Source organism: Columba livia, chromosome 1 (genome assembly GCF_036013475.1).
Source record: "Columba livia isolate bColLiv1 breed racing homer chromosome 1, bColLiv1.pat.W.v2, whole genome shotgun sequence".
Lineage (NCBI taxonomy): Eukaryota > Metazoa > Chordata > Aves > Columbiformes > Columbidae > Columba > Columba livia.
Window position 1 is genome coordinate 121,343,906 of NC_088602.1, and position 23,012 is coordinate 121,366,917.

General features: G+C 38.4%; 1 protein-coding gene across 5 annotated transcripts; it reads left to right on the forward strand.

Moving 5' to 3' along the window:
* The first annotated feature begins 8,681 nt into the window (after positions 1-8,681).
* Positions 8,682-22,197, forward strand: LOC102084577 (T-cell receptor-associated transmembrane adapter 1). Of its 5 annotated transcripts, XR_002413657.2 has the most exons (9): positions 8,682-8,890; positions 10,053-10,149; positions 12,114-12,218; positions 14,035-14,145; positions 15,772-15,808; positions 17,128-17,189; positions 18,151-18,209; positions 19,389-19,766; positions 20,915-21,963. XR_002413657.2 is itself a non-coding variant. In XM_021287710.2 (8 exons), exons 4-8 carry the CDS (start codon positions 14,043-14,045, stop codon positions 21,134-21,136), a joined length of 483 nt encoding a protein of 160 aa, XP_021143385.1. In that variant the 5' UTR covers positions 8,682-8,890; positions 10,053-10,149; positions 12,114-12,218; positions 14,035-14,042; the 3' UTR covers positions 21,137-22,197. The 5 variants fall into 5 exon arrangements, 4 of the variants coding, with proteins under 4 accessions (XP_021143385.1, XP_021143380.1, XP_013222478.1 ...); XM_021287710.2 differs by lacking the exon at positions 19,389-19,766 and having other exon boundaries at positions 20,915-22,197; XM_021287705.2 differs by lacking the exon at positions 20,915-21,963 and having other exon boundaries at positions 19,389-20,092.
* Positions 22,198-23,012: the final 815 nt, after the last annotated feature.

The window sequence follows — 23,012 nt, forward strand, 5'->3', positions numbered from 1 at the left end:
TCAACCAGTTTTAAAGACAGAAACGCCATCTATTCCTGCAGTGCTCACACAGAGGGGTAGCACTGCTGGATACTTTGGTGTCATTCAACTCCTATCCCAGTCACAATTTCTTTGCTCCCCCTGGTCATGTCTGACATAGAGAGCTGAACTCACACACATGTACATCAACGGTGATGCAGAAGGATGTGTGTTTTTAATTCATTGGTTGAATCAGCATCTGAAGAGAAATTTCTAAATAGCAACCAAATCACATAATCACCTTGAAATATGAAGTAATTTTGTTGTTTAGATTATAAAAGCAGAAAAGCCACTCGTGAAAATATCTCCACATCCCTGGACAGTGCTACAAACGAAGTACAAGCTAAGCAACATAGAGGGAATTTATTGGGACCAATAGTAGCATGCAGAGTAACTCTTTCCTAAGCATCAACTATGGAAGTGGGAGATGCACATTCACCAAAAAAAAAAGACAAAAAATATGCCTAAGTAGCATATTTTCATAAAAAAGAAACACACCTTTCTTAAGCAGTCAGACTCAAAATGAGAGTTATTAAGCACAGGCCATGAATAGAAAGGCTAGCAGCCTAGATTAGAAACAAAGTGATAATCAAAGTCAGGGGATTATTCTGCTTGTTTATAAATTTGAAGTAGCAACAACAGAGGTTCCTGAGAGCCAATCAGTTTTTCAGCAGTGCCAGACTTCCAAGACAACACGGGCTTGTTAGCCAGTGAAATAAATAACTTACGTTTTTTCTATGGATAAAAAAAAACATTTAATCCAATTCCTTGTATTCCTTAAACATGTGTTCATTAGAGCATAAGCAAAACAGCGCTGGGTGCGCAGGGGATTCACTCCGCCCAACATGCACACTTTTAACAATAAGAAGTGTGCTTAAATACAGTATGGTATTACATATTCATAATGACCCCAGAAACGCCTATACATATCCATGACCTTTCCCGCTTTTTATTAAAATGAGTCTCAGATAACCATTTAAATATTCCCCTCCTTGACCCTCCCCTGTTGGTGAATTTGAGGAAGGGTCTTTAGGGGTCTTTGGATGAAGGCTCCTTCAGCTTCGTCACAGTGGACTTTTTACCTTTGGCTCATTAGGAGGAACTGGCTGGAACCCAAGCTACCAAACCGACTGAAACCAGACTGGCACCCCCTTTTTGCTGTAAATCTTGGCTATCTTGTCTCCTCAAGGTTGCAGCTGGTGCTGTAAAACTTCTTATCTCGGCATTTAATGAAGTCCTGTTTTTTTTTTTTTAGCACAATTAGTTACATACAGCTCTAAACTAGATATTAATTACGTGGTTTAAAATGTTAGCTTGTTAGTAGGCCCTTATTATATAGTTGCTTAACCCTTAAAATGTTAGTTCGCTCTATCAATATAACTTCCTAAACAAGTTTCATAAATTTTTACATAGATCTTAACCACCTTTCCCTTTTCCAAGTTCAGAGTCTGTGCCTCATTTGGTTCTACCTGTAAACATTAAACATCTTAGCACGAACCACAACTGCATTTTTCATACCAGGATGCTTAGGGAAATGCAGCATGACACTTCTGTTGGGAAAATTTCCTCCTGTTGAGGATGCAGCATTTGTGTGTGGCAGAGTAAGGCCGCCCACGACACCTAACAAGGTCTGTGACTACATTTTTCAGCTATCACATGCAGACAGAAGTTCAGTCCATGTCCTGCCTTCCCCACGCAGACTCTCATGCCCAAAGAAAACACCTTAAACATATATAATACTTACTTGGGCCTCTGAGAAATGCCAAAATGTGCATGTCAATGTAAAACAATCACTTTATAGCTTTACAACATTTTGTGGGGCAAGACAGCCATTTTCCACACACCTGTGCTCTTACTTTCTGCAAATGCTAACGAATCACTGACAGTTTACACTACAAGGAAAGCAGCACACACTTTGCTGTGCGCAAAAGTGCTGCTGAACAGGAAGTAGTAAGAAAACAATGTTTTAACATCCGTGAACGTGGCGAGAAGGGCACTTTTATCTGCTTACCAGGTATTTCTTTAAATAGAGATGCAACCACAGCACTGTTAAGCTGCATCTTATGCTCTAATGCATCACCGAACCATTTTTGAAAGGTTAGCTTCACAGTCATTATTGCAAATCTTTGTCTTAACCTACTGCACACTAGTTAGTTCTAAATGGTCATTCAGCTGCACTGCAGACTACTGCACAGACTAAGTTGAGGCGGGCTCATGCATTTTTTTATTTCCTCAACACTGTTTCTGACCTTGCAGAGATGTGGATGGACACATCCCTTGACTTCCACTGCTGTGGTTCTCCTGCTGCCTTCTGGGAACTGTGTCATGTTAGGGGAACATCTCCCTCTGAGATGAAATGCAGCAATGATTTGAGAGCAGTAAACCATGTGGTTCAAATGCTTTTTACTTGCATTGTCATGGCAAATGGAGGTGGGAGCAGACACATATACGGCACACTTCTGAGCACAACTTTAACAAGAACTCCCAACAAGACAGCCTAGCCTAGGTTTCCAGCAGCTTTTAAAGTCCCCAAAACTTCTGTTGTGCCTAGAAGAGTGTGGCAGTACACTCTCTCCCCATCCCCCACTCCGCTGAGAACTGATGTGGCAGCTGCATGTCTGCACACCCCCGCTCTTCCCCCCTCTCCTGTAATGGGGCAAGTTAATGGCTCCTATTGCGAGACCCAGGCCAGAGTCGTTAGGAGGGAGGAGGGGGCCAACGTAGCTGCAGTAGGGGGGTGCAGAGGTGCGCGTAGCCACAGTAGCGAGTGTATTATCACCAGAAAAGTGAGTGTATTAAATAATTCCTTGCCGCTTGGGTGGATGTTTTCCTTACTAGACCAGTGAGTGTATTCCGTGCTTAAATATAAGCCCATGTATTTTCCTGGAGTCAGGGACGGCTCTGGTGTTGTTTATGGTGAGCTGAGTGTATGCACGCTGTGGATCTCCATTATTCTTATTTGCTGTACCCCAATATTTCCTCAAGTTGATATCCGAATCTGTATTTTATGTTATTAGAGAAATAACTGATTTTATAAACCCCTTTTCTAATTGGTTGTTTTCCCGGACTTTTCCAGACGAAATAAAAGCCTGTTTTGGACCTTGTTGTTTGCCTAACACTAACTTCGGGGTCCCTCCGTGACGAAGAGGGACAGGCCAAAGTCCAGTTAAGACCCAAGATGAACTCTGCTGTGATAATACAGGCTTTGAGAAGTGGTAGAAGAAGTTTAAAGTGCAGAGAGGGCAGCCTGAGTTACGACACTTCATTAGCTGGGGTACCAGTCATTCACCAGAGCGCAGGTGTTGTTTTGCTCAAAGCAAGAGTTATTTTCATTCAAAATTTTATCTGGCAATACTTCACTCAAAGCAGAGCTAGGTTAACTCATTGCAACAGAGAGGACAGGCTCCTGATGTTGTTGTAGCCAAATGCTAAAGCCAGAAGCAATGGATGAGGAAGTCCACTATGAAGGCTAAGCCAGTTAAAGAGTGCACTGCAGAACTGGAATCAGCTTAATCACTTTAGCAATGAGCACAACTGAGGGGGAGTCAGGTTTACCTACTCAGCCTTAGTGCTGTAGAAAGGGACTTTGGGGAGAATGTCCACAAGGCTGCAGGCAACATACACACAAGTTTGGGTTTTCTATGCTAGCTTCAACTGAGTCACATGCACATGCTCATGGTAGTCCCAAACAACTCCTTTTAAAAGCACAAACTCAGTATTTTAGGGACACTATCTTGCTCTCAAATTCTTTTTGCACTTTGGTCAGAGTTGATAGAGTTGCAGGCTTGCTACTGAGCATAGAGTGGAGCCTACTGGTTTCACTAGGGTGTCTCACAGGAGGAATAGTTACAGGATCAGGTCTTTGGCTGCCCAGGGGAAAATATTTGTCCACAGTCTTTGTATAACTGTGTCAAGGGGGAATTAAAAACATCCTAAAACCAGGCAAATGGATAATGACAACTTTAATACAAAATGCATTATTCTTGTGGCTATTGAAAGACATATCACTAGTGATTACATCTCTCTCAGCATACCGTGTCTGTCTGAACAGAAAATAGAATCCGCTTAAGTCATTGGGAAGGCCACACTTTACTTCTGCAGGTTTTGGATGGTCCTGTTTTCTCTCTGCTAGTCATGCAGAGCCTGCTCAGCTATCTTACAGTATGCAACATAAAAAACCCCACCCAAAGCTGCACAAGTATGCAGTGTTTGCTTTGAATGGAAATTTTGACAGTGCAGAATTACCAAGATAAGATGCATTCTCTTTACAGTCCTTGATAATAAGGTTTTGTAACATTCGGAAAAAAACCCTGTGGTTTCCCCACAGGAAACCCATGGTACTGCTTGTAATAGAAGCCATAATTTCAGGGGCAGTTATTAACACTGGTGTAAGTAAAATAGTGAGATTCAGGACTTTGTCTACAATAACCAAATGACACCGATTTTTTTTATTTTTTTTTTTAAATTTTATCATTAAGAACAAAATTCACTGTAAGAGTCAGAAAAGCTCTCTGCAGCATTTGAGGCTGGCTTGAAAGGCCTCACTCGTTGTGGCAGCTATTTTACGTCAACTTTTCTTCTGTGGTCTTGTTGCTCATTTATGTTCACTACAGAAGGAACATCAGGTCTGCACCTGAATCTAAGCAGAGAGCCATGCGCTAAATTTAAAAGAACGGTTCTACTTCTCTGATGTAGTTGTGAGATTAGAACCAGAGCAGACTCCACTTCAGTGTAAGATGTAGTCACTTTCCTCAGCAAATCCAAGAAGATTCATTATCAAAAATATATTCCCACTTCAAACAGAAATGTCATTTACATCTTGCAGGAATACCTACACTTTTCAAGACTTTTACTATAAACAGTTTCTCTTTCATTCTTTGCAAAGGGGTTTCCACTACACCCCTTAGCATTGAAAATTACATTTTTCAAAGAAAGGTTGTAATTTGAGTAGTGACAGAGAATATAGGCATTTGAAACCTGATTCAATTGTTAGCTGTGCAATTTATTTCACCTTCAGGAAGCCTGCATAAACATGTATTCTTTGGTCTTAGGAAAGTACAACTTGCTGGCAACATGCACACATTGCAAAAATGTACTGAAATAAATTACTTGTTAAGTAAATAAGAGATGCAGATTTATCAAGTCAAATGCATTGAAGCCTTGTGCCAGCTGCCTGTTAAATTTGCATTTTCTCCAATTACACTTGAAAAATGTAGTATTTAGTTTTAACGCTCATTTTCTGAGAAAGAGTTAAGGCAGTCCCCAGAAGTCTTTCAGTGGCATAGAAAATACTTCCTTCTTTGAAAACAAAGAGGAAGGATTCAAGACAGCTTTTTGATTTTTTAGGGTGGAGGAAAGGGAAGGAAAAAACTCTGAAACTACTTTCAGGTCAATAAGGCTGAAAATTCTTTTCCCTTGAGGTTTCTGGTCATGTAGAGCAAATTCCAGGCTTGGAAGAGCCTGCTGGCAACTGCTAAGGGCGTTGTTACCTCTTTAAGAAACCAACAGTAAAACATTCCATCCTTCCATGCTTCATCCAGAACCAGAAAAGCCCTTCAAATATAAAAATTCTGATAACTGTATTTCTTCTGGAAACTTGCTCACTTCCTCTATTGGGATCTCAGCACTATTATAATCTTTCCTTGATCAGCCACTGCCTTAGCTCCGTGCTCCATGGCAACACTCTGCTATCTCATCACAAAAGTTAGATACAGATATCTAACGTTTGGCTGCTGCCACGTATCTCCTTCCTCAAAAAAATAGTGTAAAGCTTCCAATTTCATATATATCACTGATGGATAAACACATACGTAGAAGGAACTTCATAGTAAGTCTACTACTTCATAGTCATCTACTAGAACATGAGTACTTAATACAGGCACTTCCAGGTTTTCTAACTATTCCACTCTGTAGATGGCACAATGTATATTCAAGACAAAAACATACAAACAAAAAAGCAACAACACCCCCCTACATCCATAACATACTTCTCTCCTGCCCCCCTTTCTCTACATTAATATCAAGCTTAGGAAGACCTAGCTAAGCCCAAAGAAAGAATTCGAGGCCTACCCTCCCTTTTCTAAGTATGCCTTTCCTCCCTAAGGTAGAGTTGTCTTTCATGCCTACTTCAGGATGCTTCTCCTGTTCTTTCTCTAAAACAACAGACAAAATACTACTTCATAAGCTCTTTTTTTTTTTTTTTTACTTTGCCAAGTGATGTCTCAGTCAGCTTCACTCAATCATGTAAGTCTTTTGCCAAACATTATTGTTTGCTTGACTCCATTTGAGCAGACTTACTCCTTCATATACAGCTGTGCACGTCAATATTTAACAATACTCCATTTACCTTCTCCAGGCACTTAAATACCAACAGCTATTCCCAGCCAAGTCAGATGTCCACTTGACATAGATTCTTACCTTGGAGACATCAGCGGCATATGTTTACCAAAGATCACATAAGTAGCTAAGCAGTCAGAGATACTTTCCCAGAATATGCATCCAGCAGTTTATAGCTTGGGGACTTTGAAAAGAAGAGGAAGTGTCTTTGTGCACAATAGATGTGGATGGAATAATATTACCTTATATCCCATCTTTCTAAAATTGGGCTTGATTTGTCCTTGTCTTTATCATCCCAAATAACAGCACTTTAACCACACTACTGGCTCACTAAGTTTTTTAACGTAACACTGATGTAAAGGACAAGAAAGAACAGTAAGAAGTCCTTTATATTCACAATGGATTTTACAGCCTGCAGCAAATAATTTCTTGCTATTGAACAGAGCTTTCATTCTGTTGCAGGCTGCTCAAAATAGCATACCAAGCTCGTGTCCAATCCAATAGACTTTGCTTCTGTAGCCAGTCAAAGCTGACACTGTACAACGGTGATTTGCTCTTGGAGAGCAGATTTATTAACACACCACCAGGACCACAAACCCAGAAATCCTTTGCTGCATTCTCAGTGTTCACCTTTCCATTATGCCCCTAATTATCTCCAAAGGAGTTTATTCCTTGTAAGCTTCTTGTTCAGGCTGATAAGCATTTCAGTCTGAATCCTCTGCAGATCTCGGATTTACTCCTCATGCTCTTAGCTGAGAAACTAAGCAACTGTCTCCAGTATTACAATGCGTATCTCCCACTCTGCCCAGCTTCTCTTTCAGTACAAGATCCTGCTTTGCTTAACAAGAGGCCTCCTCTTGAAGTGCAGACTCTTATCAGATGGCCCTGGGACTCTTCTGTTCACTTGATCATACAAATGGAATGGCTCAATCCAGTCCATATAACTGGTTGGGTCCTTCTCCTTCCCTGAGCTGTGAAATGTGAAATGTGGTGGACCCATGCCTTTTGGTTTATCAATGAGAAATTTTGACTCGACTCGTATTTGTGTCTCTAAATTCAGTTGCTGGCAGATGCCAAAGATATGCCCACTTTAAAAGAGTGTCATTTTCATGCGATTTTTCATCATGTTAATTACAACCTCAAGAACTGTATAAAGTGGAAGAATTCCCACAATTTTCAGTTTTTTTATATTAATTTCTCCTCATCAACTCTCTTCATTATGATAAAGCTCTAAATAGTTAAGAGTCTATATCACCTTTGGACTCAGATGGAAGGTTATATTATATTAATCAAGACTAACCTGCTCCTTCATGTTCAAATAAGATGCTAATCCAGTAAATTATTTCTTGAGCATTGATCTAAGGCAGTTAATGTAAAAATAATTTTCCAAAGTAATAACATCTCAAATAAACATATAGTGCAAAGGATATTTTCTCACATAAGAACTTTTCTTGAAGAACAATGTTTTACATTGCTCCTTAGACTATGCTGAGGGCTATTTCAGTGTATGTATTCAAGAAAGATAAATGTAGTCATGTGATTCACTTTTTCTGTTAAGAAACTGTTCTGCCTTCTACATTATGCACGATTGGAAATAAAATCCTCTGCTCTGCAAAAACAAACAAATAAACAAAAACCATAAAAAACCAAACCCTCAGAATTTAACAGAAAACTTCTTCGACAGTGCTCAGAGTGCAATCTTCCTCTGGAAGAAGCTACTCCAATGGCTTCTCTACCTAAACACGGGCATGTTTCATTAAATTTTAAAGATAAATACACACCGTAAGCCACATGCTGATGTACCCTGTCTTTCCACAAATGTTCTGGATTGTGGGTCCAGATTTATAGACTTTAAAGAATAGAGGAAACATATTATGATATCCTAACCTGACCTTCCAGAGCTGGCAATGGTATAATTTTTGCATCGTGCCTCCGAATCCTATTTCAGCTAAGCCATAGTCTCTCTCGGCGATGAACTTTCAGACTTGGTTTAGAAACCTCTAGAGATAAAGAGTCAAATAGCACACCTAGGTAATATAGATCTGTAATTTAGTTTAAGAGGTATCTAAATACTTTTGTTGAATTCAACGCAACATCACAAACAGGAAGACTTAGAGCATGGGTCTCATATGAATGTCACAAAAGCAGGTTTGTATCACATAAAATTGAACTAATATTCCTGTACATGCTCTTCTGTGGCAAGACAGGTGGATAATAAATACACTAATAAATACATACATAATTACATATTCAAATGAATTTCAAATTCATTTGAATGAAATTACACATTTGAATGAGGCAAACACTGAAGGAGACTGTCAGTTTGCTAGTGAGGTGACACAAGCCTGAACCACATTTCCTGTTTTTAAGAAAGCTGGTGGAAAAAAAAGGCTGGAGACCTTAAAGACTGGTGGCAGCTGTAGAGATAGATTCATGCTGCCAGGTCCAACGCAAAAGAGCATCCAATGTTTGCCAACATAACTTGACTGTCTGTTGGATAAAGGGTGGGGAGTATTCCTAGAAACAACAAAACCAGGTAAGTCTTATCTTTTGAGTATTATAAACTTGTAAACAAATCAGCAGTAAAAACACACTGGTAGAGCACTAGTATTCCAAGAAAGTTGGTCAGGGTTCTGAATTCAAATTATTAATAATAATCATTATGACGATGAGTCATCATCAACAGCTTAAACCTTTCTTAATTAAGGTTTATTAATGAAGACTAAGGATTGGTCCTAGTTTTGTGCTTAATATATTTACTGTGCTGAAGGCTTATTTTACAATGCGCTGCTTCCCTTCTGAAGTATAAAGCTGATAACTTACAAAGCAATTAGTTGTGCACTAATTAATTGCAGTTTAAGGAATCCTTTCCGGAGAATTAATCTTGTCTTAAAAACTCACACAGGTGGAAGCATGTTTAATGCTAATTTAACATTCATCAGTCTTTTAATGGGTTTCTTTATCTAAGGGTAATTAGTATGTAATATTATTTATCTCACCATTCAATTGGAGAGGGGGGAAAACACTAATTTTATCTCATCTTGACAAATTTGCAGAAAGAACAGGAAACAAATAATTTTGTGCTCCAGATGATCATTTTAAATCCGGTAGCAACCAAAGTAATTAATCTGCTTGTATGAACAATGAGTATGAACAATCCATAGATGACATGTCCAGCTAGACATGTATCTATATTCCGCACCTCATGTTCCTTTTCAGTAGGAGCCTTTGTGAGAGATTCTCTAAACAAAATACATTAGAACAAGAAGGAAACAAACACAGTACTTCTGCTACCTATTCTTATGCTGTTAGGAGGACGAACACCTATTTCTAGCCCCAAATTGTTAAATCTGTCCCCTGCCCCCAAAGATAAGTGTAGGATTATATCTACTCCTTTGAGTTGCAAAAATATTGAATTGCAGAAATTAATCCAGGAAAGTTTAGAATGTTTGGGGGGCTTCTGTTTGGTTATTCTTTTTCGTTTGCTTCCTCCTCTCCATCCCCCTCCAATTACAGTATAATGAGCCCTGCAAAGAGAAAACCTGACAAGTGACCAAAAGTCTGTTTATTCCTGTGTTTTTTCTCTGTTGGTAGAGAAAGTCGTCAATAGATTTTAAAAGGAGAAAAGGCACAAATAACTGTGTCTTTAGAAAGTCTTTTACATGCCTGTATTTTGTTGTTGAATATAGTACCTTTAGTTTGCAGCACTGTAAAATATACTAAGAGGAGACAAGTAACTCCATCCCTAAACTCAGAAAAATAAAAACATCATCCAGATGGAGCAAATTACCTAAGGTAGGTGTTTACTTGGGTGCAACTCCAAGTTTGACCTTGTTTCCAAACAGAAGTGAAAGAACAGCAGAACAGGAATATATAATTAATACTAGAGAGATTCAGGTATTAGATAGTCAAAACACTGTCACCTTTATAATGATTAAATATAGTACTTCTGCCACTCACACTTTCCAGCTTGTAACAATAAAATGGGAATCGTCCTTCTCATGAAACCTTTGGCTATATGATGAACTCTTTCACAGAGGAGCACATTAGTCTAAGAATAGCTTCAATATAGTTTCTTATGAACAAACTACCATCGCTCTTACTTTTCCCCATTGGAGATAGACTATTACAGAAAACCCTGATGAAATTTGAGCTTATCCCATTAGAATCATAATGTACTATTTCCAGGGGCCTATTTTTTTCTTAGGACTTTTTTTCAAAGATATAACTTTTGTTTTTTTTTAAATATGCAATTTGATTGCAATAGAGTGAGAATGCCCCTGAACACAGTGCTACAGGTTCTTTGGAATAAATATATAATACGTAAAAAGTAATAATCTGCTTTTGCTACATTTGACATTAAATTACTTGAATGATAATTAAAATTAGAGTATAGAATACAAGAGACTATTTCAGAACAGACTATAATTAGTCTAATAGACTTCTCTTTCTGTTTATTTCTCACTCTCCATCAACAACCAGCACAACCAGTTAACTGTCATGGGTTGCATCTGCTATTATACATACAGGGACAGCAGTGTAGTTATCTGAGGAGACAAATTTTTTTCTTCACACAGGTATTCAGCTTTACTTCTACTGCTGCTGTTGCCAAAGTAGTAAATATTTAATTTATGCAGTTATAAATGTAAACAGCAAACTGGCAACAGCTGTAAGGGTAGTACAAGAACACGTGGGAAAGAGCTGCGAGTTGTATATCTGTAAAGCTAAGATATATAATCAAAATCTCACGTATTTTGTACTTGTAAAGTAAGATTAACTTGAAACTGACATTAGAAAAACATAGAGAACTCAGAGTGGCACCTGTATGTCTCTGATCCTGCCATTACTATGGTTTTATACGGTAAATGAAAACTGCTGTTGTTTCTCAGATATAACTAGTGTTGTCTGACAAACAAATAGCTCCTATGGCAAAGACAAAAACCAAAACAACCAGAAGTCACCGGTATGTTTGTATACATTCCCCTGAAATACAACCAGTTCTTTAAGTCAGAGTTGTGAAAAATAAATTTAAAAATAAACTCAGTTGTGTTCAGCTAGGAATAAATATAAATATTGTTTTCTTAATCTCCCCACACCTATGCAATTTCCTAAATCATGTTTAAGAAAGAACTATAGATAGTGTGGTTTAACACATTGGTACATTGTATTAGAAATCCAAGTTTCATGCCTTTTGTTTTGCTAGAATATTTTCAAAGTCCTAGAGAAGTGGGGCTGCTCAAATACTGTAGATGTTAAACCTGAGACTGAAAAGGGAAACAACTTTTTTTTCAAACCTTTACTTTTTTCCAGACAATCATTCCAATTTAAATCAGAATCTGAAACACAAAAATAATACTTGTCATCAAAAATTTGTTGTCCTCCTCCACTTCAATTAAGGGCTGAAAATATTAAAACTGAAAGTAAGAGTTCTCCTTCTGCCTGGAAACACCAGGGAAAAATAGGATTCCTGAATCAGAAAAATAAATGACAGCATTCAGGATCAAGAAAAAGGTACATACTTAGATCAGAACTTTATTTTAGGTATCGACTCTCTTTCAAACCAGTCACAAGGTTGTAGTTCCTATCACAGTTACACGTGCTTCCCTTCTCTTATGCAACAATACTGGTTTTGCTCCCTGAAAAGAAAAATAAATAAAGAGAGTTTGTGGGAGAAGAAGGAAGGAGAACAAGGATGACTCATTAATTAGGTACTACCTTGAGACTTAAAAGCTCTTGCCTTTGACACAGACTTCTTGTAGTTTTGGACAGGTTGCATAGGATGCAAATGCTGAGTGACTAATTGTAGACTAACCAGGTTCCAAACAGTGATGGTTCTTGACGTGCCTTGATAACATCTTCTCAAGGTAGGATGTACCTTTCTTTTAACTCCTTCTCTGAAAAATCAGAATAATATGTAGCTGCTTCATGGAGATGTCATCCCTCCTCAAGAATGTCTGTACCTGTCCAAAAGGGCCTCTCAACATGAAAAGTAGTATTGCTGTGATGGAGAACCCTCAAACACCTTTGGGAACACTCTAGGAGAAAAGAAAGGACTGGAAATTGGATGTTTAGTATAAAAGGAAGGATAAATGGCCACTGGAAGTACAATGTGATAAAAACAGCTACAAGCCTGTCACAAAGTTATATCTCTGTTTTATCCCTTTTAAAAGAGAGTTCTGATAGGAAGGAAGCCTGCATCATAGAAGTACATGTGATTTGTGATTTTTTACTACCAAAGATTATCTTCTCTTGTTTCAACATCATAAATACATCTCTGGCTTGAAATAAAACAAAACTAAAACAGCTTTTGCAAACCCAGCATAATTAGGGAACAAAGCCCGTAAAGGGGCTGTCCCCAAGAAGAGCTGGAGCCAGTCAACGAGGGAAAACATCTCTGTCCTCTCAGCAGGAGCACATCCATTGCCTCCACCACCTGTGGCTGGCAACACAGGAATGTGTATTCCTGTATTCTTTTACCTCAGCTTTCCTTTAAGGAGCAAACAAAACATCAGCCCCCTGAAGGAATCCAGCTACAGCAAAACCAAATAAGTGTGTTAAGGACCTGCTCTAATCTCATTCTGAGAGTATCATCTAGTCTCTCCCCTTGACTGCTCTGTTCCAGCTAGACTTTTTAATGCAATATTAGTGGAATTCATTAGTTTTGGGGACCAGGCTTTATTTCAAACACTCTGAATCTAGAAAAATATAAAACATGCCTCTAGGGAAGGTGAAAAATCCAGCTTCAAGCTCCTTTCACTCATGTATTTGGCTCAGCATTTCCTCTGTAAAGGAGGGGTTTTCACAAGCCATTTGCAGCACCACCGATCACTTTGGCCACTAGACTGTCACAAATAGGCTATTTTCTTCAGCATGGTTTGTGATGGAACATCTGTATGAGTTAGGTTAATTGAAGAATTAATTAAATGGCAAAGTTAATTTGGTGCAGGTGGAATTCCTTCCTGTATTTCTAACAGGGCTCCAAGGAGAGGCAAGCTCAGTGCAAAAGGAGGCTTTATTTGTTTAAGTTGACACACCTTTTCCCAAGTGATTCTTCAGAAGCTGTTCAGGTTTTTCTCTGTAGGAGTTCACTGATTCCCAGCCACTTCTCATCCATTGCCACTACAACATCTGCTTTCTCAGGAAGGAGAGCGAGGATATGAGTACGAGTGGTGTTAATAGGAGATGCAAGAAAAGACATAACCAACCTTTGAAATCTGTTGCAGAGATTCTTAAAACCTGATGGTCTTAGCTGTTATTCAGAGACATTTCCAGTGAAGTTGTTTTGACTGAATTAATCTTTAGAACTACATTCATGAACTCCAGAATTGAGCCCAAAATTTACTGCAAATAATAAGTTAAAGACAATTACAAAAATAATTTCAAAGCTATTGACTTTTTTCTTTATCGATTTCTGACTTTTACTGCATCTTACAGGTAAACCAATAGTCCAACCTTTGGCTGAATTCCTATGAAATAGTAGTTCTGTTAACAGCTTATTGATGTTGCTCTCTTGTTATTTAGCATCTGGTTTTGATATTAATTATTTAGCTTGTATAGCAATGGCTGTCACAGAGTAAACAACAAAATAGTAGCTTCAATTACAGAAAGCAAAAATCAGCCCACCACAAGGAATACAGTAAAATTGTTGACAACACAACCTATGGAATTATTTTCTCTCAGTTGCAGAAATGGACTGCCATTTTTCTGTCTGGGGAGTCTTGGCCTTTCTGAGTTTGGCTCTTGTTGTTTCGTTGATACTGAACATTTCACACTATATGAAAAAGAAGCAAGGTAAGTAATGTCTCTGTAAGGAATGGAGTTTGAGCGTTTAAAATGTTTGCAGAGAAAGCCGTCACTGCTGGGAGGTTTCAAGCCAACAAATGGATTAATTATCTTTCGGCAAGAATGATTCTAGTAGAGACCATGTAACTTTTAAACATTTTTAGGGGAGCCAGGTATGATTATACAATGGTTGCTAGCTGCCCAGTCCACTGCCAAACACAGCTACCTGAGTCCATTCGCTGAAGAAAAACCAACAGAACATGTACAAGTTGAGGAATTAAGTTTTGGCTAAATTTGTATTTTTAATGTACATTTTTAATATCTGTAACTTCCTTTTTTTAAGGTGTACTTGTCATGTAACTGGTTACTATTAGTACTTTAGTTTAAAAATAATTTTAAGTAGCTGCACTGATACAAAATACATTTGAGAAAATTTTATCTTCCCAAAATTCCTGAATGCTTATTTGAATTTCAGTTTTCATACACATTTTATGCTTAATTAGTTTGTTTTGAAAAAGTCTGAATTGCTTTTCATCATGGGATGCTAATGTAGCTCTTAAATCAATGTGTCGCTCACAATAAGGAACTGATTTGTTTAATTCACGTTAGAGAGTCACTACAGACATACTCTCGTTTTGGTTAAAATTAACTGTGACTTTCAACAGATTTGATGATGCCAGTGCAACCTCTCTTATGCATGCAATTCTGTAGTTTTTAAGTTGCATAATCCTCACCACTCCCATTCAGAGAAAAAGTGCATTTCCACAGGGAAAACTGCACCTGTGATATATGCACATGGGAATTCAGACAAACACTAGCGGGTTCAACCACGTTAAACACACATACGTACATAACCTACGTAAACAGGCCTATGCTTATAAACTGAACTCACCAAGTACAACAGAATTAGAATATGACAGGATATTAAAAGAGCTGCTGGAGAGCTGTGGGATGAGGGAGTGCCTTTTTGGTTTGTCTTTTAGTGCTGCTAGGCAGATATTTCTACGATCACAGTCATTTACAAAACTAATGCTGAGCAAGGTTTTGGTAAGGTTGGCTGATGCTGCATTGCTCATGTAATCGGAGCTTACTGTGCTAAATTCTAGAGTTCTGGAGCACAAGATAGAAAGTCAGGTATTCCTGAGTTATTAATGAAGCTCTAGCAACAGATCTCTTTGGAGCCAATGCCTCTCTGCTTCAGTTTCTTTTTCTGCGTGGTCACAGGATATATATCTCTCTTTCAGAGATACAAGCAGCAGAACTAGCAAAATAAATAAACTCTTCGCCTTGTAATATAAACACATGATGCACCTCCCTAGGCAGAGAAAAAGATGAGGTAGAAGCAGAAGCAGGGGGAAATAAGAAATTAATCACAGGTGTTACAATACATTTTGGGGGACTTGTAAACTGATGTGGACTTTGCAGCTGCAGCACAGGGTAGCACATCAACATTTCTTGTATTAGTCAAAAGTATTTGAGAAAAGCAGGGGGACAAATGAAGGTACTCAGAGCCAAGAGCATTCAATTTTACTGTCTACAGTGAAATCAAAAGCATGTGAATTGGGCAATTATCTGAAGTGTTCTAAAAATAGTATGTTTCATTTGCTCTTTATTTTTTTTAAACAAATTTTCCAGCTAAAAAGTGTAAAGACTATGAAGAGAACAGTCCAAGGTAAGTTTGATAATATATTTCTTTCTGGAAAGGTTGAAATAAGGAATAAATAATGAGAGATGGCTTTGGAGGGACAGCATAGGGAAAAATCCAGTATCTCATGAAGCCTGCCTGGAAACACCAGCGAGCACGCTGGTTGTGGAAAAAAAAAATCCAAAGAAAACAGGAAAAAATCGTGTGGAAGTGATGTACTCCAGTCATTTCATGAAAAATGAAATAATTGCATGTTAATATGATAATTTTGTATACTGAAGTGCAAGATATTGAGCTAAAACAATATTTACTATCACTCAAACTCAATAAGTCTGTGATAATTTAAAATAAATATCAGAAAACAATAAGTTACAATATAAAAAACCATGTATTTACATTTCATACCCTTATTTTATACATTATGTTCAAAAGCAATGAAATGGAGTCTGTATACAGCTGCTGAATACCTAATGATCTGTTACAAGTCTGTTTCTCTTATCCCACAGTAAAAAAAATAGGCCAGACTTTAGAAAACAGAGATGCTAAGGGTCTCATGTCAACCAAATATAAAAGGCCCTCGAAACAAAAATGCAAAAGCCTTCACCTGTTTCCCCAAACCAATCCTCAATTACAAATTTACCTGAAGTTGGGAAGTCTCTGTCTATTGCTGCCTGTTCAGTTGAAAAATATCACGGTAAAAGTGGTGTTAGATTCCATTATTTCATTCCCTTGACAAGGCACAGTACATGAATGCAAAAGGAACAAGGTTACTCAGTGCTTCCCACTAACAATTCCCATTTTACAAACATGGTTAAAAATATTTTCAAGTGACACGGGCTGATAAAACACAGAATACCATTAAAAATTCAAAGCTGAACTTTGCCTTGGTCTTCTCTAGTTGGGTCAACATAAGCATTTTAGTTGAATCAAGACTGGAGTTTTTAAGAACATTGCCCCAAGAGACTTATTTAGTGCTTTAGTTTGTATGGCAAAGTGGGCTCAGAGGACATGAAGTGGGTTCATTTCAGTGATCAATAATATCTCTAGAACTACATCAAACGGTAGCTTAGTGGTCTTGAGATTAGCTTTATACTTAAGTAAGTTCCAGGAAAGAAGAGTTCTATTCTTGGCTAGATAACAAATCTCTCTTCAGAACATGCACATAGCCATTTCTGTGCTGTGTTCCTGCACTTGCTTCCCCCCCTGATATTTTTGGTCTTGTTTTTCAGATCACATACAATCTGCTTGCTACTACCACATGTGTGTAAAATATTTAAAGTATAATAGTGAGGTCCTAAACAAAGCATATTCCGTGAATTAAAAGTATTTTCCTGTTGCCCTTCTAGCTATGATGGCTACTACACAGAAGATGACCCAGTTTATGGCAATCTCAATCAAGAGATTTTAGGTAAGCTTCACTTTGAGAACATGTGTCTGTTCAGAGGCTGTGATAAATGTGTAGTTAAAAACTGACTGACCAACACTTTCTGTGTTTCTCAACACAGAATTAATACCTACTTGGGACAGAACTGCAAACCATCATAGTGCACTACTATTTGTAGGTCCAAATCTCATACTGAATTGGATTTTTTGCAGTCCAAATGATCCTGTTCGGCCAAATAATCCTTGGCAGAGAATGCAGTAACATCATAAAACTGCAGCTAGAGCTAGATATGCTGAGAGTATGTCTCTTGAAGGCCTTGTGGTGTTAAAGCAGTATTTAAGCAATGTGAACACAAATTTTTGCTAGCACTTTTTGGGATTAAGCAAAACTAAACCGAAGTACTTGAACTGCAGGGAAAAAACCCAACAAATTTAACTAAGCCAACACTCGAATGCATTGACAATACAAGAGTCTGAAAACTGTGAGGAAACAATCTGTTTTACTGATGGCTAAAATGAGATATGTGATGAAAAAATGACTTACACCAGATTTTTCAGAAAACTGGAAGTAGAGTCAGGAATACAATTTAAGCACCAGCTGCTGCAACTCACAGCCTCTTTCATGGCCCAATATAAATTTGCCTGTGCTGAAAAATACATTATTATGTGGTTACCCTCTAATTGCAAGATGTACCCCTAGCAGTCTAAAATGATGCCCACTTAGTGAATAATGAGAAACTTTCCATCCATATGAACAGAAAATGCTTTTCATTTTCACAGTATGCATGTCTGAATTTCTTAGCTATTTGCCCTTCTGTTAATAGAGAAAGAGATCTGTGTGTGATTTCAAAACAAAACAAACTTCTACCAAAGTAAAATGGGGAAGTTGGTTTTGTAACAGTGAGGATCTGTTCATTTGATCTTTTAAGACTTTTAGGTAGTGTGCCTTAATAACGAAAACGTTTTTCTACTTTGATAAATTATAGAGGAATGTTGTTATGAGCAGATGAAGTCCCAGCCTCAAAGGACAGTTAACCAGCTACAGGTATCTCTAATTTTAATTCTGGATTTCTGAATTAGGGTAATGTGGTCTGTCTTAGAATTTTTGTGTGTATCCCATGACAATATATAACAAAAATCTTCACAATGCTCTTCATGAAAATTACCATGCATTAGTGTCGTAGTTCATCAAGAAATTTAAGTACGGACTTGACCCTTTGTTCCATCTGCGACATTAATGAGGGAGCAGAAGAATTATAGACAGCTCATTTCCATCCATATGGCATAATAAAGCTCAGTCACAGGCATGCAGATCAGGCTGAATTGAGCCTACACTTAATGCCATGGCTTATGTAAAGAATTAATTGTATTTATTTTGGACATCAGTCAAGTGAAAACATAAGTGGCATCACATGATAATCATGAGTTTGACTGGCTTTCTCTTGCCCAACACAAAATCTATATGCCTTAAATAAATGCCTGTTTTTGTATTGATTTATATTTTGTTGAGATACCTGGATGCCTAAAAGCATGCAACCTTCAGCTGAAATTTGTCTGTAATTGAAGCATTCCTAGCATCAATTTCCTGAGTTGATTTCCAGCTTCTCTTTCAGGATACCTCCAGGTGGTGGAAATTTTATCTTTTTTTTCTTTTTAAATCTAGACATTTGCTTTATTAACTTCTCAGAAACAGACTAACCTATGGAAATTCCAATATGAAAAATGTTTGATAATTTGGCTTGAAAAACACAGAGAAAAGCAGGGGAAAGACACACGAAGCATACATTTTGCACTGGAAATGAGATCTTATTTACAGACAAGAATCGCCCATCTTTAGTTTTCTGCAGAGACCAAGCCTATGAAAAATGTTGCTAGTAACTGGATTATAATTTAAAAAACAAACAAACAAAAACAGTAAGAAGAAAAACAGATCAAATAATGTCTTTCATCCCAAAGAACTTGGACCAATTTTATAAAGTACCCTCACTCCCACAGTGAATCTTTCCAATAGTAGCTGCCACTACCCCAAGAACACGAGTCATTTACTGTTAGTTTATGTTGGTCTGTTTTCTGTGCTGCCACAGGTGAATTGTTTGTACTTTTAATGAGCTAATTTGGGTAAACTTCAGCCACTGTTATGATTATGGTGTAGACATACTCAAAGTCTTGGACATAACTTTAAAGCAAGCATGACTACTGAATGTTAAAGTGAATTTTCATCTAGGTGGAGTCTGCCAATCAGATGTGTTATGCCTCACTTGATCACAGTGTCAAGGGAAAACGCAGAAAACCGAGGAGAAAGAAAGGGTCTTCATTAGAGGAGGATGAAGAAGAAAGATCATCTAACCCCACCATGATGGCTTCCAAAGTTAGCATTTATCTCAACAGTGAGCAGCTGGCTGCTGAAAACACGACAAACGTAGAAGCCATTCATGATGATCCCATGAGATTAATGGGCTTGATTCATACTACAAAGGAGAGAACATTTGAAGTGGCTTCATAAACCAAATATGTAATCATAAAGTGATATCTGCTTCTTCATTCTGGAAAAACAGTGGCAATAACTTGACAAACTGACATACCAAACCATGTTATAAAATGGGTAAGTTAAGTGTTCTAAAGTGTCTTCCAAGCACATTTACAGACTGAGCAAGAAATAAGATCCAGACTGCCACTTTGAAGGACCTGCCCTTCTGAAGACATTTTGGAAAGGAGCTGTAGAAGCTGGTTTCTCAGCATTCACATGGTATTGATTCCAGTAAAAATTAATCCTTAGTTTAAAACAACCATCAACTTTCAAACAGTCCCAAAAGACCCACCCTGTTGTCTGTAGAGCCCTAGCAGAGTATAACTACTCTTCTATATAGGTTTTAACATCATCTTTGGAAGGAAATTGTGTTTCATGCTTGCACACTTAACGATTTAGTTGTTTTCCCAACTAAAAACTGATCATCTGTTCGGCATTTTATACTTTCTCACTGTGACTGGTCTATAGTAATAACACAACATATCTAAAGGTAATTGGAGAATAAGTTAATAGCTTGTTTAAAGTAGTAATTGCACATTTTGCAAGACTTAACAATATCCTTATATATCTTTAGTTTCCTTCTCTGAGCTATACCAGAATACATCTCAAATCTCAACTCCTCTACTAATGTAATGTTGTATTCAGCACACATTAAAGAGTCCACAAAGATAATAGCCAAATATCTGTAACATTAAATATCCTAGGGAGGATTTTTTCCTTCTAATATTCGATGTGATGTTTAATATTCTGTGAGGGTTTTTCACTGCGATTGTTTCATCTGTTTTACAAAAGTAGAAAGAGCCTTTTTATTTCCCCAAATAATTCACATATTGTGTGCACATTCATCTTAAGACTTTAAACTCATCAGATGGTAATCTTTTATAGACTGGGGTTTTATTTTCATATTCCAGGATTCATTAAGTAGTAGAAGCAGGAAAGAGTAAGGCATGGTGATGTATTAGGCTAGTGCAAAAGGAAGTGTGGTTTTTGCATTGTTGAAATTTTCCGTTTGATATTGGAATACATTCTTAAATAAATGTGGTTATGTTATGCATCATTTTAATGTGCTTTTCTTGCTTTATGTTTTTGTGGTTTTTTTTTTTTGTGTTTTTGTTTTTTTTTTTTTGCTAATGACTTATTACTTGCTGTATATTTTATGTTTATTTTAGACTATGGAAATGTTAGACAAAAAACAAATTTGAGCGGTTTTCTTATTCATAAAGCAGTGGCGACAGCCCACAACATCAACCAGGCATTCGGCCCAGGAACTGCTAAGGAATGTACAGTACAATGGTGGTTTAAGAAGTTTCACAAAGGAGATGAGAGCCTTGAAGATGACGAGGGTAGCGGCCAGCCATTGCAAGTTGACAATCACCAGTTCAGAGCAATCATCAAAGCTGATCATCTTACAACTACAGGAGAAGTTGCTGAAGAACTTAGTGTGAACCGTCCTACAGATGCTTGGCATTTGAAGCAAACTGGAAAGGTGAAAAAGGTGATGGATTGATGAAAAGTGGAATTTGTACAAAAACTGACGATGACCAGCTCTGTGGTTGGACAGAGAAGAACATCCAAAACACTTCCCAAAGCCAAACTTGCACCAAAAAAAGGTCATGGTCACTGTTTGGTGGTCTGCTGCCAGTCTGATCCACTACAGCTTTCTGAATCCTGGCAAAACCCGAAAAGTATGCTCAGCAAATCAGTGAGATGCACTGAAAACTGCAAAGCCTGCAGCCAGCCCTTGGTCAATGGAAAGGGCCCAATTCTTCTCCTCGACAATGCCCAACTGCATGTCACCCAGTGCTTCAGAAGTTGAATAAATTGGGCTACGAAGTTTTGCCTCATCTGCCATATTCCCCTGACACCCACTTCTTCAAGCATCTTGACAATTTTTTGCAGGGAAAAATGCTTCCAATACCAGCAGGATGCAGAAAATGCTTTCCAAGAGTTTGTCAAATCCCGAAGCATGGATTTTTATGCCAGAGGAATAAACAAACTTATTTATTATTGGAAAAATGTGTTGACTGTAATGGTTCCTATTTTGACTTATAAAGATGTGTTTGAGTCTAGTTATAACGATTTAAAATTCATGGTCCAAACCCACCATTACTTTTGCACCAACTAATAATATGCCTACCTCTAAGTGTCAGAGAGTTCTGCCTTCTCAAAATAAGGATGTTAGAGCCTTTAAAATCCATGCAGAACACAGTGTCAAGGAGTTTGAAACTCTCAAGGACATAGAGCCCTGCAAATGTTTCAGGTCCTGAAAAATAAAACCCTGAAAGCAGTTACAAGCGGTGAAGGTTGAGGGCTGCCTGGGTTGCAGTGACCATGAGATGGTGGAGTTCAGCATCTTGTGTGGTAGGACCAGGGCAATAAGCAGAATTGCAACCCTGGACTTTAGCAGGGCTAACTTTGGCCTTTTCAAGCAATTGCTGGGGGAAATGCCATGGGCAAGACTGTTTGAAGGTAAAGGGGCCCAAGATAGCTGGGTGGCATTCAGGGATTACTTCTTCCAAGCTGAGGATCAGAGCATCCCCACACGAAGGAAGTCAAGGAAGGGAGCCAGGAGGCCTGCGTGGTTAAATAGGGATCTGTTGGGTATGCTCAAGCAGAAGAGGTGATTTTACAGGTCATGGAAGCAGGGGCTGGCCACTTGGGAAGAATATAAGGCTGCTGTTAGAGGATGTAGGAAGGCAGCTAGGATAGCCAAGGCCTCCTTAGAATTAAATCTGGCGAGAGGGGTCAAGGACAGCAAAAAGAGCTTTTTCAAATACATAGCAGATAAAACTAACACCAGAGGCAATGCAGGCCCACTGATGAATGGGGTGGGTGCCCTGGTGACATAAGATACAGAGAAGGCAGAATTACTGAATGCCTTCTTTGTCTCTGTCTACTCTGCCGGAGGCTGTCCTGGGGAGCCCTGTACCCCTGAGACCCCAGATGAAGCCAGGTCAATGGAGGAGTTTGCTTTAGTTGATGAGGACTGGGTTAGGGAGCAATTAAATAGTCTGGACATCCATAAATCCATGGCTCGGGATGGGAGTGCTGAGGGAGCTGGCTGAAGTCATTGCTGGACCACTCTCCATCATCTTTGCCAAGTCTTGGGAAACGGGGGAGGTGCCCGAGGATTGGAGGAAAGCAAATGTCACTCCAGTCTTCAAAAAGGGCAAGAAGGAGGACCCGGGTAATTATAGACCGGTCAGCCTCACCTCTGTCCCTGGAAGGTAATGGAACGGCTTGTCCTTGGTGCCATCTCAAGGCATATTGAGGATAAGAGGGTTATCAGGGGCAGTCAGCATGGCTTTACCAAGGGTAAGT

Coding starts and splice junctions, on each gene's coding strand:
- LOC102084577 (XM_021287705.2), top strand. CDS start 14,043: ATGGACTGCCATTTTTCTGTCTGGGGAGTCTTGGCCTTTCTGAGTTTG. Junction 17,190..18,150: donor TCTCAATCAAGAGATTTTAG/GTAAGCTTCACT, acceptor GATAAATTATAG/AGGAATGTTGTTATGAGCAG. Junction 18,210..19,388: donor GGACAGTTAACCAGCTACAG/GTATCTCTAATT, acceptor ATTTTCATCTAG/GTGGAGTCTGCCAATCAGAT.